At 36.6% G+C, this 18,589-nt stretch overlaps 1 protein-coding gene across 14 annotated transcripts in view; it reads right to left on the bottom strand.

Moving 5' to 3' along the window:
- The window catches only part of STXBP4 (syntaxin binding protein 4), a 189,982-nt gene that overhangs the window by 169,274 nt on the left and 2,119 nt on the right, over nucleotides 1–18,589 (bottom strand). For 12 of the 14 annotated variants that reach the window (XR_010137888.1, XR_010137887.1, XM_063717858.1 and 9 more), the window contains exons 2-3: nucleotides 3,771–3,848; nucleotides 3,195–3,319 (exon numbers count right to left, since the gene is read on the bottom strand). Coding sequence is in view for 10 of the 14 variants with exons in the window: in XM_054546213.2 (XP_054402188.1) it covers nucleotides 3,195–3,241 (47 nt within the window). In the remaining 4 variants the exon portion in view is untranslated. 14 annotated transcript variants of the gene reach the window in all.

Raw genomic sequence — 18,589 nt, forward strand, 5'->3', positions numbered from 1 at the left:
ATAGGACTTCCAGCTATCTTCAAATACATCAAATAACTGAAACTACTATTAAAACAAGAGTTACTTCTGGCCGGGCCCGGTGGCTCATGCCTGTAATCCCAGCACTTTGGGAGGCCGAAGCGGGCAGATCACGAGGTCAGGAGATCGAGGCGACAGTGAAACCCCGTCTCTACTAAAAATACAAAAAATTAGCCAGGCATGGTGGTGGACGCCTGTAGTCCCAGCTACTCGGGAGGCTGAGGCAGGAGAATGGCGTGAACCCGGGAGGCAGAGCTTGCAGTGAGCCAAGATCGTGCCACTGCACTCCAGCTTGGGCAACAGAGCAAGACTCCGTCTCAAAAAAAAAAAAAAAAAAAAGAGTTACTTCATATCTTAGATGATTATAGTTTTTAGAAAAAGCTTTCTTAGCTTTTGCCATAGAAATTCTAAGAATATCTTTAAGAAAACTGTTGCATTCAAAAAAAATTTCTAAAAAGAAGAAAGAAATTTTTTTAAAAAGCACATAGAACTCCGTTTTTGAATATTTTGCTCTCCATATATAACATCATTTAGAGCTGTATCACAGGTATACTGAATTCAGCTCGAATTTGGGAAGGCCTATCTGGTTTCTAGGGCAATAGTCAATCAGCTAGAAAAAAGGCAGAGAGGACAGGGTCCAAGCGTCCAAAATGCACCCTAAATTCATTCTTTTTTTTCTTTTTTTGAGACGGGGTCTTGCTCTGTCCCAGCTGGAGTGCAGTGGCGTGATCTCAGCTTACTGAAACCTCTGCCTCCCAGGTTAAGCGACTCTCCCACCTCAGCCTCCTGAATAGCTGGGATTACAGGTGTGTGCTACCACACCCAGCTAATTTTGAGTATTTTTGGTAGAGACAGGGTTTCACCACGTTGGCCAGACTGGTCTCGAACTCCTGACCTCAAGTTATCTGCCCGCCTCGGCCTCCCAAAGTGCTGGGATTACAGGCATGAGGCACCGCCCCTGGCCAATAAACCCCTTCTTTACAGGATAGTAGATTGCAAAAACATAAACAAGTAAAGCCTAGAAATGAAAGAAAAGGTAAGAAAGGGAAGTAAGCTACCTTATCAGATCTCTCCACTAACTCTTAAACCCTCCAAATGTGAATGTCCTTCACTGGGGGCACAAACAATCTCCAGCATATATTATTGTTTCAGTACAGGATCTTACTTTTCTAATCCCAACAAAGTATTATTAACACAGCAGTTTATTGCTGCTAATATGTTTTCTCTATAAATCTAACCATATATTTTCTGAATTAATATCCATATATTTTCTGAATTGCTATCATACTACTTAAACCATTTTAGATCTTGTTTTTTTTCTTACCCAGAATTATTATAAGCAATGTCTATGTTGTTAAAAGTTCTTCTTAAACATAAATTTATATGTTCATAGCAGCATAAAATTTACATACACGACTAGGACCTTATTTTAAAACTCTTATTAAAATTTTAGATTATATACTCTTTTTTCCTATTAAGTATTAAAAATAGTTCTCCTCAACTTTACTCATAATAAGAGAATTACAAGTTAAAACTGCAGAGATACTACTACTCACCTACAAGACCAATAAAAATTTAGAACTTCAACAACATACTCTGATGAAAAAGCTATGAGAAAAGAGGCATTTTTGCACACTGCTGGTGGGAATGCAAAATGGTACAACTTCTAAAGAGATAAACTGGTAACCTCTAACAAAAAAAGACCCTCTGATCCAGCAATTCCATTTCTAGGACTCTATCCCAAAGATACTCTGGCAAAAAATAGAAAATGACTTATATGCTAGGTTATTCATTTTGGCATAATTTGTATTCACCAGAAATTGCAAACGTATTGTTTGCCCATCCATAATATACTGGCTGAATAAACTATGGTACATCCACACGATAGAATATTATGCAGTTATAACAAAAACAAGGAATATAACAAAAACAAGTTATAACAAAAAACAAGGAAGATTTTTATAAACTGATATGAAGGGATCACCAGGATATACATTAAAACAAAAAGGCAAGGTCAAAACAGTATACATGACACCTTTTACTTAAGAATATTCTGGGGAGTGGAATCCAAATATATATAATTATCATGTGTATATATATATGTGTATATTTATTTTTATACATATGCATTGGCTTAAGCAAAAAGAAGCACTACAAAAGGACCAAGAATAAAAACAACTTTTTATAGAGGGAATGAGGGCACACAGTGAAGACTAGAATAATAGCAAGATTTTTTTTAATATACCTTGTTAAAGGTATGTTTTACGTTTGCAAAATGGCCACCAATTCCTCCCATTCCTGTCTGCATGCATCTTGGTAATGTGACTTTACTGCTTCCTTTCACTAAAAGCAAAGTCTGTATCTCCACTCCTTGAATTTTCATTTGGCTATTTAAATTGCTTTGGCCAATGGGATACCAGCAAATGTAAGGAAACTGGATATTTGGAAAACACCTGTGCTTCTGCTACCATGCGAAAAGCTTGAGCCAGCCTCCTGAAGAATGACAGACCAGCTCTAAAGAGACCTCTGCCATTCAACCTTCCTAGCTGAGGCCTCACAAGATGTAAATGAGGCCATCCTACATTATCTGGTATAGAGCAGAACTGCTCAACCAACCCACTGAATCATGAGAAAGAATAAATGCTTATTGTTTTAAGGGACTTTAGGGTGGTTTGTTAGTCATTTATATATTATCAAATTTTTTAATGGAATTATAAAATATTCTAGATATTAAAAATCAAAATTTTAAAAAGAAATCTCACAAAAGAGTTTTTAAAAATGTATTTGACAATTGTCTATTTTTTATTATTTTTAGAGACAGAGTTTTGCTATGTTGCCCAAGCTGGAGTGCAGTGGCTATTAACAGGTGCAATCATAGCATGCTATAGCCTCAAACTCCCAACCTCAGGGTATCCTCCTGTCCTAGTCTCCCGAGCCCCTGGGACACAGGCATGCCCTACCGTGCCTGCACAGATGACTTTAAAGAGAATGCAGATTTTGTTCTATACACTGATTTACATTGAAAGTTAATTCAATGTATTACTTTACTCACTACTCATTACTGCTATCCTAGACCACATTAGAGAGCTAGATGTAAAAAAACTTTTAATCAAATGTTCATTAATAGTTTACATATTTCAAACTATATTTCAAAACATGTTAAACTTAAAAATTACTTTTCAAGTAGACTGGATGATACTACAGTAGATGTATTTTTATTCATGCTTTCACCAAAGTAGCCTTGGATTTAACAGCTGTATAAATGAAGATCTTGATGAAGAGTCCAGAAATTCTTCTTTTCCTAGGATTGAAGAAGTAGAAAATAAATTGTCAGGTCTTAGAACTGTCAAATTTGATTCCAACTGTTCATAAAAACATTATATACACTTGGAACATAAATAATATAAGCCTGTGTATAGATGTTAGATGTATTGTATGTATTTTGTGTTATGGCATTTTAGTCATTGACAATAACATCCGAGAAGTGTAAAGACAGCTCATTAGATAGATAAGTCTATGTCTATATCATTATGAATATCCACATCTATATAACATCTTCATTCTCTGGCAAAAGTGAACATACAGCTAAGCTTCAGGTAATTATTACAACTTCCACCCTTGGTAAGCTTAAAAATCACATAATAGTTAAAGATTAAGGAAAATGTCTCCTGTGAGTACAAGGGTATGAAGCTTATAGTCAGAAAAATAATTATGCAATGCATTTGAAAAAAACTAAATTCTTATTATCTTACCAACTATCTTGAGGCACTTCCTGCAGATCCTATATTACTCTGACTAATATTATTCCAGGAATTTCTTAAATGGCTTTCCTATGAAGAGAAAAAAATATGCTTTTAATGTCTTATATTGTTCCACTGTGAAAATTACAGAGAATAGTGGTTTCATTTAATTAAAACAAACTGTATTTGAACAGAGATTTACCACCTTTTCATAAGAACAATGAATGAAGCAAAGGAACTTAAAATTGAAAAAGACACTAGGATCATTTAGTACAACTCTCTTCCTGAAGAAATGAGGAGCTAGATTCAGAGACTGTGTGGTTTTCCCTCACAAATGAAAAACAGTGTTTTGTTGTTGTTGTTGTTGTTTTTCTTCTCCTAACTATAACTCAGGTTATAGTCTACAGGATGGACCTTGAGATCTGATAGGCCTGGGTTCTCATTTGAAATTTTGGGCTTCTCCAAGCCTCAGTTTCTACAGAGGTACAGTAGGTGCCTTGATTGTGGTGATGATTTCACAAATGGATACATGTCAAATGTAACAAACTGTCTCACTTTAAATATCTGCTGTTTGTTGTAAATCAATTATAGCTTAACAAAGTTAAACTTTTAAAAAACCCGATTTTCAGTTAAAAATGGCGTCTTGACCTTGGCACATATATTCTTTCCCTCCCAAGAGCCAACTAATATGAAAGTCTTAGGGTAAAGAGTTACAAACAGTATAAACTCAGAATGTTGAAGAGTAAAAGGGAAAAGAGCCATTGGATGAAAATTGTGAACAAGTTTTTGGAAGACAAAAAATAGATGGTTGGGTGATAATTGGTAAAAGAGGGGTGAAGAAGCTGAAATTTAGGGCAGTGCTTCTTAAACATTTTTTAAATCTGAGCGCACACATAATGATAGTATTTGTATTGCATACTAAGGTAAAGAAAGGTGATATCCTCTGAAAAGCTGAGGAGAATCAATCCATCAGCACATCAGCAACTGATTCACAACAAAATTCTGGCCTAGGAAACAGGTGCAGGAGGAATGTATCTTAAAGAATCCCAGAGAAACTGGCCGGGTGCGGTGGTTCACACCTGTAATCCTAGTACTTTGGGAGGCCGAGGTGGGTGGATCACGAGGTCAGGAGATCGAGACCATCCTGGCTAACACAGTGAAACCTCGTCTCTACTAAAAATACAAAAAAAAAATTAGCCGGGCGTGGTGGCAGCGCCTGTAGTCCCAGCTACTTGGGAGGCTGAGGCAGGCAAATGGCGTAAACCTGGGAGGCGGAGCTTGCAGTGAGCCAAGACCGTGCCACTGCACTCCAGCCTGGGCAACAGAGCCAGACTCCATCTCAAAAAAAAAAAAAAAAAAAAAAAAAGAGTCCCAGAGAAACTGAAGACTCAGAAACAAAAAGTTCTAGGGAGAACAAAACTGAGAGATTGAAGACTAAAATCAAGAGGATCATCCTATCATTTCTTCAAACACTGTATGCAGAAGAAATCATAGATTCTTCCGTAAATGAACTGAATGGGCCCCAAACACAGAGCCAACTACTTTTGAGACCGTAACACAGCGATGTATTCACTGGTCTGGGTGGTAAAAACACATTTCGACTTTCACAGCCTCTGCAGTAGCAAGCAACAGGAACAGTGGAAGCATGCAGGTCAACAGCAGCCAGAAAAATGAAGCCACCAAGCCACAATGTCAGTAGCAAAAGTCCAACGACCATGAAGTAAGAAAGTTATTCAGTACCGATGAGGAAAAGAAGGGCCACCTGAGGGAGGAGCTTAAAATCCTTGGGCTTTGACTAGTAGTCTCTCAGAGTCAAGAGCCACTGCAGCTGTCCACAAGACTGATACAGTCATGGAAGAGAGTTCAATTCTAAAACTAAGTTTGCATAAGTTCATTATAGACTGCTTTAATGATACACGCATGGAGCAGATTCTCAAACCTCAAGAGAGGTCATTCTCAAATAATAACAATAATAGTAATTACCATTAATTGGCACTATGTTTCACACACTATGTATTCCAAATGTATTTATTTAATATTGTGGAAAGTGTACTAGACATAAGTTAAAAAAAAAAAAGAAAAGAAATGCAGAGTTCAAATGGCAATACTGCCATGGGCTAGTAATATGGCATTAGAAAAATTGCCTAACCTCTTAGCATCTCCTCCTATTAAGTAAGGTAGGAATAGTAACATCTTGCTCAAAAGCAGATGTGAAAAACTGAGCAGTCTTTCTACTGGTACCAAAGTGAGTAAGATCCTCATCTTTGGTGAGTTGTTCTAACTGGACACAGGTCCCCAGGTCCCCTGGGAACATATCCAAGCCTAATGATGTATAAATGCTACTCTAAAATAGATTCCATATAATATACTTAACAAGACATTTTAAAACATTTCTATTTTAAGGTATAAAATAAAATTTAGGTGTTTATTCCATTCACTTAACATGCTGGCAGTGTCCTAAGTGCTAGAGATGAGATCAGATCAGGAGGGGTGAAGTGCTCTGACAGCAGTATACACGGGGAGTATGGAGAAAGGCTGCGTAACCTGGGATCTAAGTCATCATTAAACACGAATACAGCCAGGCACCATGTTACAGGATTTTCTTCCCACAGGAGCCCCACAAGGGAGGTATTATTAACCCAATTTTATACAAAAGAAAAATAAGTCATACAGAAAGTATGTGGCTTGTCCATTGTCACAGGCTAGTTGTAAAGTAGAGTTTGAATCCTGCTCTTTCTTGCTCCGAACCCAAGCTGTTTCTACTACAGTATGCTGGAAAATTAATTCAGGTAAAAAGTTTGATTCACCAAAAAAGTGGAATGAGAGAGTAAGGCGTGGTAATGTGTTATCTCTTTTATATAAAGATGACACTATTGATTAAACAGAAGTGGGTTTAATCTTATCCATCCCAACAGTGGGCTCATTTTTTTGTATTAACAAGGTATTCATTGTCATGTCCTTAAATATCATAAAATGCCTGTCCTTTCCCTCTCCTTTGCCTGCTTCCTACTCTCTCTTTATACAAACTTGCAAGGCCCTCAACCAACAGGGATTCCAGTAATGTTACATACACATACTCACCACACTCACACACACACACACACACCACCCTCAAGTTCCCATAATTAATAAATAACACAGAAGGAAAACATTCTGTTCTTTTACTAAAAATATGCACATTGAAGACAAATATATTGTTATTCTAGTTTGGTGAATCATAAGAGGGAAACAGTTAGGTCAGCAAAAACAGAGAAAGTGGAACATTGGAGAAAAAAAATCTTGTTGTATAAGATGAATCTATTCCAGAAAACTTAAATTAGAGCTTTTCTTTGATAAGTCTGTTTACTTATGATCTCATTAAAACAATCTTCATCCCATATAATTAGAAATCTCATCAGATTAAAAAAATCTGTCCATAACACATATGGTGTTTGAGTAAGACTTAGTAATTTATATTCTCAGACATGGTATTCAATAAAACCAGTTCTTTTCACTGGACAAAAAAAAGAGAAAATAAAAGGGATAAAAATATCTTCTGCCAGAAATTATAGTAAATATTAATTTAATGAAATTACAAAAATGCCATAATGAAATTGATACAAATTGCCAAATGTCCCTCAGTCAGGGTTGTACTAATTTACTATCTCACCAACAATAGTGCCTGTTACTCTAAATTTTCTCCACTATGGTATACTAAATAACGTTTCGATTTTTGCCAGTCTTATTGATGAAAATGGTATCTCAAGGTAGTTGGAGTGAGGCTGAAGAGTTTTTTATGCTTTAAGAACCATTCAGTATCTCCTTTTATGTGAACTGTGTTTTTTTTTTTACATCTTTTGCCAATTCTTCTATTTATTGTTAGGTCTTTCTCTGTTCAGTTTCTAGGAGTTCTTAAATATTACAGAAATTATCTATCAGCATTAAGAATTGCAAATATATTTTCCCCCCTTTTCTTCTGGGTTATGGGCTTTTTGTTATGCAAAAGTTTGTGGCTAACTTTATGAATCTTTTATGATTTCCAGGTTTTAGGTCAAATTAGAAACTCCTTGCCCACTCCAAAGTTATAAAGAATTCTCTCATATTTTCTTCCAGTACTCTTATGGTTTCATTTTTAAATATTTGATCCATTTGGAATCCATCATAATATAAAGCACAGATCCAACTCATATTTTTCCCAAGAAGACCACTCCATTGTCTCAACTACATTTATTAAATCTTTTCCCCACTATTTTGAGATACAACTTTCATTATATACAAAATCTCTTAAGTGTTTGGGTCTACTTCTGTAATTTTTATTCTGGCCCTTTGGTTAGGCTGTTTATTCGTACACCAATGCCATTCTATTTTAATTACAGAGGCACTATCATATCTAGTAAGGCCGATCACCTCTCATTTGTTCTTTTGTTAACCAAGTTTCCCTGGTTGTTTTTGGTTGTTTATTTTTACATATTACATTCAAAGTATTCTTATCTTGTTTAAAAAACAAAACAATGCTATTTGTAAGGGAATCACACTAAATTTACAAATTAATTGAAGAAGTATTGTTATCTATGATGTTATTTTGAGTCTTCCTATCCAAGAATTTATCACTTCCTATTTGTTCAAATCTTCTTTTGTGACCTTCTATAGCAGGGGTGGCCAATCTTTTGGCTTCCCCAGGTCACACTGGAGGAAGAATTGTCTTAGGCCACACACAAAATACACTAACACTAATGTTGGCTAATGAGCTTAAAAACAAATCATCAACAACAACAACAACAACAAAAAACGCAAAAAAATCTCATGTTTTAAGAAAGTTTACGAAATTGTGTTGGAACACATTTAAAGTTGTCCTGGGCCACATGCAGCCTATGGGCCACAGGTGGGACAAGCCTGTTTCTACGGTGTTTTAAAGTTGCCTTCACAGTGACCTTGTGAGGTAGGAGAATGGGGTCTGGAGGCAGGGAGGCTAAGGCCGATTGGCGCTGACTTCCTAGAACTGAATCAAAAGGAAAACCCTACCTCTCCACAAAAGGATCAGAGGCTACTCCCTTTACACTGCATGGCAGATGAAAAATGGAAAGTACTTCTGATTGGTTGCAGGCCACTCCTTCATTTACATAGGGTGTAACCAAGTAAACAATGGAAAACCTCTAGAGGAAATTTAAACCCCAGAAAATTCTGTAACCAGCACTCTTGAGCCACTTGCTGCAGTCTGCTCCCACTCTGTGGAGAGTACTTTCATTTCAGTAAATCTATGCTTTCATTGTTTCATTCTTTCCTTGCTTTGTTTGTGCATTTTGTCCAAATCTTTGTTCAAAATGCCAAGAACCTGGACGACTTGTAGTCAAGACCCTGCACTGGTAACAGTTGCACATTTCTTATTTAGTTAATTCCTAAGTATTATTATTTTTATTGTTAATTTAATGCCTTTTAAAAATCCACTATTTTGTAAATAACAAAAAATATTTTGGGAAAGCTTTAAGTGTATCATCTTCTAGAAAATAATTTCCCTCCCACCCCAAATTCTGCTTGCTTATATGATTATATGTCTTCATTTAAAAATGTTACTAATAAAGCAGTGGAAGAAAAAACCAGGCACAATTCATACGTGTTATATTTTTGTTAAAAATTATGTAACTGTAATATATTGGTTTACATACAAGTGCATTTTACTTAACAACACACACACATAGACACCTGTCACAAACAAATAACTAGATGATTTACTAAGCTGTCATTGCAAAGTCTAAAATAATACATCTAGAATAGACCTATAAAGGCTTTGTAAGCAAAAGCCTAATTCCCATCCTTCCTTGCCAAAGTACTTTTATATTTACTTTGAAGTATTTAATGAGCTGTGAGGTCAAGAGCTCTAATGTCTTTTTAGTTGTTTGTCTAAAGTGAAGTGATCACCAGAAGGAAAGGGAAGGACAGTATGATACCAGTGAAGGCAAGATTTGTTGCTTTAATACTAAGTCCAAATAGTCTCTTCATAATAATGTTAAAAAGCTCATAAGAAAAGTGCTTTGTCAGAAGCTATTGGCCATCTAGAGGTCTCTAAAGATACACTAAATTATCTTGATAAAATGGGGATTTCAGACAAGATCTGGCATGTTCAGGGTGGTATGGCTGTAGACTGATTGGAGAATTTCAGTTCATATTGAGTATGAGGGCTTATGCTTATATTGTTAGTGAGGGAACAAAAGAAAAGAAAGGGGCTAAAGGAGGCTTTTTCTTAGCAGAGAGCACTGTTAGCTTTTCCAGGGGCATAAAGGAGAGATTTAATTGCTTTCTTGGGTTCACACACTATATAAAGTAACCAGATTCCTGATAGAGCAATAAGGACACATAGGGCACTCCTTGATTTTATGTTCAAAAAGGAAGATGTGGCTGGGGTCAGAAGTATCTAAAAATGCTAGGTAGGTATGGTTTGTAAAATATCCCTTAAAAGTGAAAATTCAGCACATTTAATAAACAATTATGAACAATAAAGAAAAAGAAGGTTAGAAAAAGTGAGAGAACAAAAACATTTTGAGGGGCACCTGGGGAAATGGGATATCAGTAATGGGGGAAAATCTAAATCCAGGGTTTGTCTACCAAAGGCAGGATACTAGTTCATTTTAATACTTTGTGGTTGGCAAGGAGTGATTCAGCAAACACACAGAAGTATCTGTTAGTTCATAAGTATCATTACAGAATAGTTAGTAATTATAAAATATCAGAAACCTCAAAAATATGTAAAAATTGATAATTGGTTAAATAATTTACAGTATAATCATGTAAAACAATACTATGTAATCATCAAAAATGGTCTAGGTAAAAAACAACAGCAAGGTAAAAACACAATGTGTAGAATAATTTCATCTTTTAAAATTGCATTTATTAAAAATATACAACAAAATGTAAACAATAACTGACAATTGGAACTACTATTTTTATTTACTGTTATTTTTATTTCCTTCTTTATTCTTTATTTTTTGAATGGCTTACAACAAGGATATATACTTTGATATATTATTTGGATAAAGAAGGAAAAATATCAAAAAAGTTACCATGTTTGAGTGTACCTTCTTGGCATCTAATATTTAAAATCAGCTCTTTCTAATTATGTCTCCTTTAATGTCATTTTACCTTTATGTCATTTTCTCTTTTCATCTTCATTTGCTAAGGTATCAACAAATGTTGCAATTTAAAAGAGAAAATAACACAGATCTGGTGTTTCACAAAGAAAATCAGCTACATCCTTCAAATAACTTCTTATGACAACTCCTTTGTAAGCAAATTGACAGGCAGTATAAATAAGTACACTTATTTTCTGCTGTAATTTAAAAAGAAAGATGACTCATAGCAAAGAAGCTCATAGTACATATTACATAGTACATATATTTCATGTTTTTTTTTTATTGCATTGGGAAGAGTACCAGTCCAGAGGGTAGATGCCCACTAGACATATGACTTTGAGCAGCCACTTACTCTGCTCCCTAGTCTTCATATGTACGATGTCAAAATCATTCATAAAATGATCTTTAAAGGTTCTTTCTTGGCTCTACAAATCAAAAATTTTATGGCAGGCTTAATAAACTACAAGTCTCCCAATGTTTTTTGAGGGAAAGATTTTCTTTTTAAAATATACATCCACCTCTAAGATCAGTATGACCCATGAATGGGATGGGGTAGGCTGCAGTTGGTCATTTGGGAGGGATTAGAGTGGAGGGAAAAGTGTACTAGTGTAGTGACATTTCACATTAAGGTCATTTCAAAAGAGGAAGAGGGCACAATGATGTTGGCTGCTCAGCAAATAATCTGTCTGGTTTCTGTGGACTGACAAGTTAGAAATGCCGACTATTTATTTATTCACTAAAGCTAATATTAAAAATGTAAATATTTCTTCCTATAAAGTTAGATGTATTATACTTGAGGAGACACAAAAATGACAGCATTTAGAAACTGGTAACTTGTTTTATACCTTATCACAGCAGAGATTCTTCATGATAACATAAGCTATTTATATAATCCTAAGGTTGTTTAAGAAAATTGGCAAAATCAGGAATGACTATTTTCCCTGGGCTAAACTTAATTGATCATTTTTAAATGACATAAAAGTTTCAGGAAACCAATATATAAAAGATCAAAGAGTTATAGTCATCCCTCAGTATTTTCAGGGAACTTGTTCCAGGACACTGCAGATACCAAAATTAGAAGATATTCAAGTCCCTGACATAAAATGGTGTAGTATTTGCACATAACCTATGCATATCCTCTCCTATATTTTAAATCATCCCTAGATTACTTATAATACCAAACACAATGTAAATATGTTATGCTATATTATTTAGGGCATGATGACAAGAAAAAGTGTGTACATGTTCAGTAAAGACACAGCCGTTGTAGGCCTAATGTTTATTTTCAATCTGTGATTGGTTGAATCTGTGTATGTGGAACCTGCGGATACTGATGGCCAACGGTATTTTATTATCTTTCATTCTGTACCCAAAGGCAATATTCTGTTTGCTAGTGCATGTTTTTTTTTCTTTCAAGAATCTAACGAGTTCAGAAATGCTGCTCATTTCTCTTGGGGGTGTTACCAAAATGCCAGGGGTTCGGTTTAGGTCCTGTTGCTCGCTACACAGAAAACCAATCACTGAAAGAAGGAGTATTGACAGGGAAGAAGGCTTTAACTGGGTGCCGCAGCCAACGAGACGGGAAATTTGTATCCCTCTCCCTGACCAGCTAAAATTAGGGGCTTATACGGCAGGGAAAAAATGTAAGTATGTGTGGGAAAACAGGAATTAGGGAGGGGTAAGGAAGAGGAGTTGGTCAACAGGTAGCAAGTGATTGGTTAGGCCAGCGGTTCACAACCTTTTTGGTACCAGGGACCAGTTTTGTGGAAGACAATTTTTCCAGGCATGGGGGTGTGGGGGATGGTTTCAAGATGAAACTGTTCCACCTTAGATCATCAGGCATTGGATTCTCATAAGGAGCATGTGACCTGGACCACTCACATGCCTAATTCACAATAGGGTTCTCACCCCTGGGAGAATCTAATGCTGCCACTGATCTGACAGGAGGTGGAGCTCAGGTGGTAATGCCCACTTGCCCTCCACTCACCTCCTGCCGTCTGCGGGTTCCTAACAGGCCACGGACGGCTACTAGTCTGCAGCCTAAGGACTGGGTACCCCTGGGTAAGGCAGTCATGATGGCTGAGGGGTCTGGTATCATATTGTCCAGATGCAATGATCTGGTAAGTTTCAGTTTCTTGATAGTATCTGGGAGGTCTGATGGTTGGTTTCCTGAGAAAGTAACTCAGATAAGACAAATTTAACTTTCTCAAGTTTTAACAATGGGAGAATCAATTTCTGTGTTTATTCAAAGAAACGATTAATATCAGTTCTATGGGACAATTGGTCCTATTTCAGGATGCATAAGCATCTGCCTGTAACACACAGCCCAACTCAGTGGGAAACATCAGAAAACTACTTCAAAGAAAGTCTTAGTCTTCTTGAAAGGAGTCTTCATCAGCACAACAGCTCACTGCTCTCAGAAGTTTCCTTAGGCTACCTGACTGCCTTCTGTTTGCTTTCATTCATGCATTCATCCACCAAATATTTAACTCAGTACAATTATGTGCAGGTACAACACTAAGGGCATGTGACATTATGGTGAACAAGTCAAGATCATTGCTCTTTTGGTATTTACATTCTAGTGGTGGGAGAAAAACAATAAAAAAAGATACAATTAAATGAACTAGATTTCAGATATTGAAAGGTGATAGCAAATGTGACGAAGGAGAGAAGGGCTAATTTAGACTGGGGAGGGTGTCCCAGCTAAGATCCAAATAATAAGTCATCTGTGAAAAAAGCTGAGGGACAAAGCATTCCAGGCAGAGAAGAGGTCTCAGGGCAGTAAAACGAACTTGAGGTGTTTACAGAAAAGAAAGAAGTGCAACTGGAGTGTGGTGAACAGGGAGAGAATGGTAGGAGATAAGGTTAGAGAAGTAGGCAGGGTCTGGATTTCCTAGGGTCTTATGGGCTATGGTAGCAAGTTTGGAGTTTTGATCATATTTCACTTAACCTGACTATTCTCAGAAGACCTGAATTTGCCTTTTCCTTTATCTCTTACCTTTAACCTTCTAAAGGTTAAAAGTAAAGGCTCTAAAGGCTCTCCATTTTTGTACTTTCCCTAGTTTTCTGCCTTTGCCTTTAATCACATAATTAAATCATGCAATTAGACTGTGCTTTGGCCTGAATCATGTGAGACTGTCTGTTAGTGCATTTGAGATATAATATTGTGCCTATATCTGTATCTGCATCTCTATCTATATTTATATCTATTTACATCTTGGCCAGGACTGGCTGCATAAATTGCAGGGCCCAATACAAAATGAAAATGCAAGGCCCCATGTTAAATAATTATTAAGAATTTTTAGCAGGGCATGGTGGTATGGGCCTGTAATCCCAGCTACTACTCAGGAGGCTGAGGCAGGAAGATCACGTGAACCTGGGAGGCAGAGGTTGCAGTGAGCCAGGATCATGCCATTGCACTCCAGCCTGGGTGACAGAGTGAGACTCCGTCTCAAAAACAAAAAATAATTTCAAGATGCTGACAGTGGAGCATTAAACAAACACAGGGCTTATCTAAGTGGGGTAGGAATCAGGACTTGGAACCAAACTGAGGATCAGCTAAAAAGTTCCTGGATAGAAGCAGCTTTCCAGAAGACATGGCCAACAGTGCGCCACATCAGTTTACTATCGCCATGGCAACACACAGATCTTACCACCCCTTTCCATGGCAATGACCCTATGAACTGGAAGTTACCACACTCATCCTAGAAATTTCTGCATAAACTGTCCCTTAGTTTGCATATAATTAAAAGTGGGTATAACTATGAGTGCAAAACTGCCTCTAAGCTGCTATTCTGGTCACAGTGCCTATGGGGGTAGCCCCATTCTGCAAGAAGCAGTCTCTCTGCTGCTTACTGTACAATGCCACTTCAATAAAAGTTGCTGTTTAACACCACCAGCTTGCCCTGGAATTCTTTTCTGGGCCAAGCCAAGAACCCTCCTGGGCTAAGCCCCAATTTGGGGGCTTGCGTGTCCTACATCATAAGTGAGAGGCCCTTTTAAGAGCAGGGCCTTGTGTGACTGCACAGGTCATATTTTCATGAAGCTGGCCCTGATCTTGATAAACATTACTTGAATTAATAAATGCCTTCTATTGATAAAAGATTTCTGTTTTCCTTTCACATTATCTGTCAATCATATAAACTTAATCAAGAGCTTTTAAACGGAGTAGCTCCTCAAAAAGATGGCACAGAGGCCGCTGCCAGAATATAAGAAACTAGGGTATCAAAACTGACTGAGAGGACTTCAGGGCATTATTGTGCACTAATTGGAAAACAATGATTACCCTGCCTTTTCTTAAGCAAACACCATATATTTGTACTTACTATTTATTCAAATACATTACTCTTATTCTTTTAGATACAAGTATTGTGATAAATAGCTACCAAATAAACAGTTGTGAGTATTGTCAGAATTATTGTTAGGTATTTCACATTGTTAAATGGATTCAGGAGCTTTATCAGGAAAACCACTAGAAAATACAGTTCAGTGACGAACACCATATTAAGACTGAAGTCCCAATTTCCTTAACTTATGTTATGGATTAAAAATACCAAAATTTAAAATAATACATCTTTATAATCCATAGAAAGCCTAAAAATCAATAATCAGATAAGAAAACATTATGTGAATATCAAAATGGCTTACATGAAAAATAACTTATATAACTTACTTTACCTAATATATAAAATTGGACATGATTATCGCTAACCAGAAAGCGTTTACAAGGTTTAACTGTTTATTGCTGAAAAATAATGTTGCAAATTAAAGGTGTCAAATCTGACATGTCAGTCCAGCTCTTGATATTTAAAATGTGTAATTAACACCTCTACCTACAAAACAGGGTTGGATTAGCCCTGCCCTGAGGAGCTCTCATTCCATTCATGGTATAATCCATTATTTGGCATTAGTTATCATAACAATTTATGTATTATTACAAGCACACTCAGACTCATAAAAATTGCAGCCCAGGCTTATGCATTCATTTAAAGCTTTAGAGAAAAAAATATTCATTTCAGCATCTCCCAATGTTGTATTGTTATTGTATCTATGCATATTGACAGACCTTTCATCATCATAAGAACTCCTTGTATCCAGGTTATAACCTCGGTCTCTCACCCCAATCCTACTATGCTCAACTCTGTCTAAGCTGTTTGTTCTAGCTTAGAAATAACTTCAAATATGCCATCTTACAAATAGGCATCTAACCACGTTAATGATGATTTTTACCTGAGACAAAAGTAAAGAAATATTTCCTAATATAGAAAAGAAAGGCTTCAGTGTTTTTGTTGTTGTTTTGTTGTCATCCGTTGCAAAGCTGCTTTCTACAAGATGCAGTAAAAATAGCAAGTTGTAAGGAGTCAGAAAAAATCCGGGCTTAAACTCCAGCTCTGCCACTACCCAACCGATTAGGCTTGGACAAGTTAACTCATCATTCTAAGCCTGCTTCCCCTATCCATTCGCTGAGCTTGGGAAAAGGGTAGGTGAAAGGGCCTATGTGTCTAGAACCAAACTTCCTAACTGGCCTTTCCTCCTTCCTCCTACCCTTTCTAAAATGTCTGGAGCTGAACTTCCTAAATACACTTTTCTCTTTCCTTCTTCCTCGTCACTTTTGTCTTGCTGAGTTTTTGGATGGTGTCCAGTGGGCAGCATATTTAATACTCAGCTTTGGGCTGACATACCAGGCAGAGATGAATTCACTTTTCTAGGGCCAAGCTTTCAGCCACAGTAATTTGCTTACATATGGGGGGAATTGAGCAAGTAAGTACATACACTGAAGATAAAGGTAGCCAGATTTCCTGCTGTTGAACACACATATGCACACTTGTTTATACATACAAATTCTCTAGGGTCTCTCTGCTGAGAAAGGCTAGTAATGAACACTTCTAGTGCTCAGATTTGTTTCTAAATACCACTTTCCACTAAAGAAACCAAAATTCCTGACAGAAAAGGCTGATTCCAAGGCAGGTCAGGAAAATACAAGATAACCATGGCACATTGTTGTGCCAGAAAATAAGGAAGTGATGAAAGAATGACGGAAACATGTCATAAAGGGGCTTCTATTGGCTAAGTCTAAGAAAATTTGAAATCAGAATTAAAAAATAATAGTAAATTGATTAAAATTTGAATTCATGAGTCTATACCAATGTAAACAAATAAACAAGAAATATATGGTATAGCAAGGAAAACTCTACCTTACAGCAAAATGCCAACTAATAAATCTAGAAGGACTGATAACATCAGAAAATTGTCATTTGGCATCCATCACAGTGATAACAGATTCAAACAAGAAGTATCAATGGAGAAATCTGGCAGGAGAAAATACGATGAGAAACAGAATATTTACAGTCTCAAAGCTTCTCCCTACAAAACACAAAGATTCTCCCCACAAAACACACAATGCCTATTAATTTATGAATGTGACATATTTGCTAATTCACCTTGTAACAGAGAAACCTGGCAGACCCAAACTTACAGAAACAGAAGTTAACATCATGAAGCCATGGAATAAATTGAGATCATGTGATGCCTAAGAGGACTCACTGATTGAAGCACAGCATTTCCTCTAAGATATTCCTGTCAAGGGGTCACAAACATGAGGAAACATCAGACAAACCTATATTGAGGCACATTTAATCACGTAACCAGCCTGTATTCCTCAAAAATGTCTCAGTCATGAAAGATAAGGCTGGGTGCGGTGGCTCACGCCTGTAATCCCAGCACTTTGGGAGACCAAGATCACCTAAGGCCAGGAGTTTGAAACCAGCCTGAACAACTCAACAAGATCTTGTCTCTCCAAAAAAAAAAAAAAAAAAAGAAAGAAAAAAAAGACAAGAAAAGACTGGCAACTATTCCAGATTGAAGAAGACTGAAGAGGCATGACAACTAAAATCAACGAGTAATCCTGGATTAAATCCTAGATCTAAAATGGAAATGATTGGGACAAATGGGGTAATTTATGTAGAGTCCATGAATAACATGATGTAAAGAATTTAATATATATCCCCCAAAATCCATATGTTCAAGCCCTAACCCCCCAATGTAGCTGTATTTGGATTAGGAAGTTAACTATGGTTGAATGAGGTCATAAGGGTGGGAACCTGATCTCATGGGATTGGTGTCCTTATAAGAGACATAAGAGCTCATTTACTCCAATCTATGTAAGGTCACAGCAAGATGGTAGATGTCACAAGCCAGGGAGACCCCTCACCAGGAAGTGAATCAGTTGATACATTGATCTTTGACTTTCCAGCCTTCAGAACTTTGAGAAACAAGTATTTCTGTTGTTTAAGCAACCAGTCTGTGGTATTTTGCTATTGGTAGTCCAAGCTGACTACATATAGTAATACTGGATAAATATTAACTTACTGATTTTGATGCCTGTTCTGTGGTTTGGAAGGAGAAAGTGTCCTTGTAATAGGAAATAAACAAGTAAGTATGCAGATAAAGACTGAAGAATCTTTATCATTCTCTAATCTTGGTGAAGGGTATACAAGAAATTTGAGTACTATTATGTTGCAGAAATATTTTAAATTGTTTAATATGTTTGTTAATTGGACATTGAACTAAATTATGTTCTACACATTTCATTCAAAATATAAGTAAAAAACCAAAATATTTTAGTTGTCATTCAGAAGTATTTCATAAACCTGAACTGTCATTTCACATTATCATACTAAGATCAGATACGATGCATATTTTCTTTTATTAAAGTAGAAAGCTACAAAG

Source organism: Pongo abelii, chromosome 19 (assembly GCF_028885655.2).
Source record: "Pongo abelii isolate AG06213 chromosome 19, NHGRI_mPonAbe1-v2.0_pri, whole genome shotgun sequence".
Classification (NCBI taxonomy): Eukaryota; Metazoa; Chordata; class Mammalia; order Primates; family Hominidae; genus Pongo; species Pongo abelii.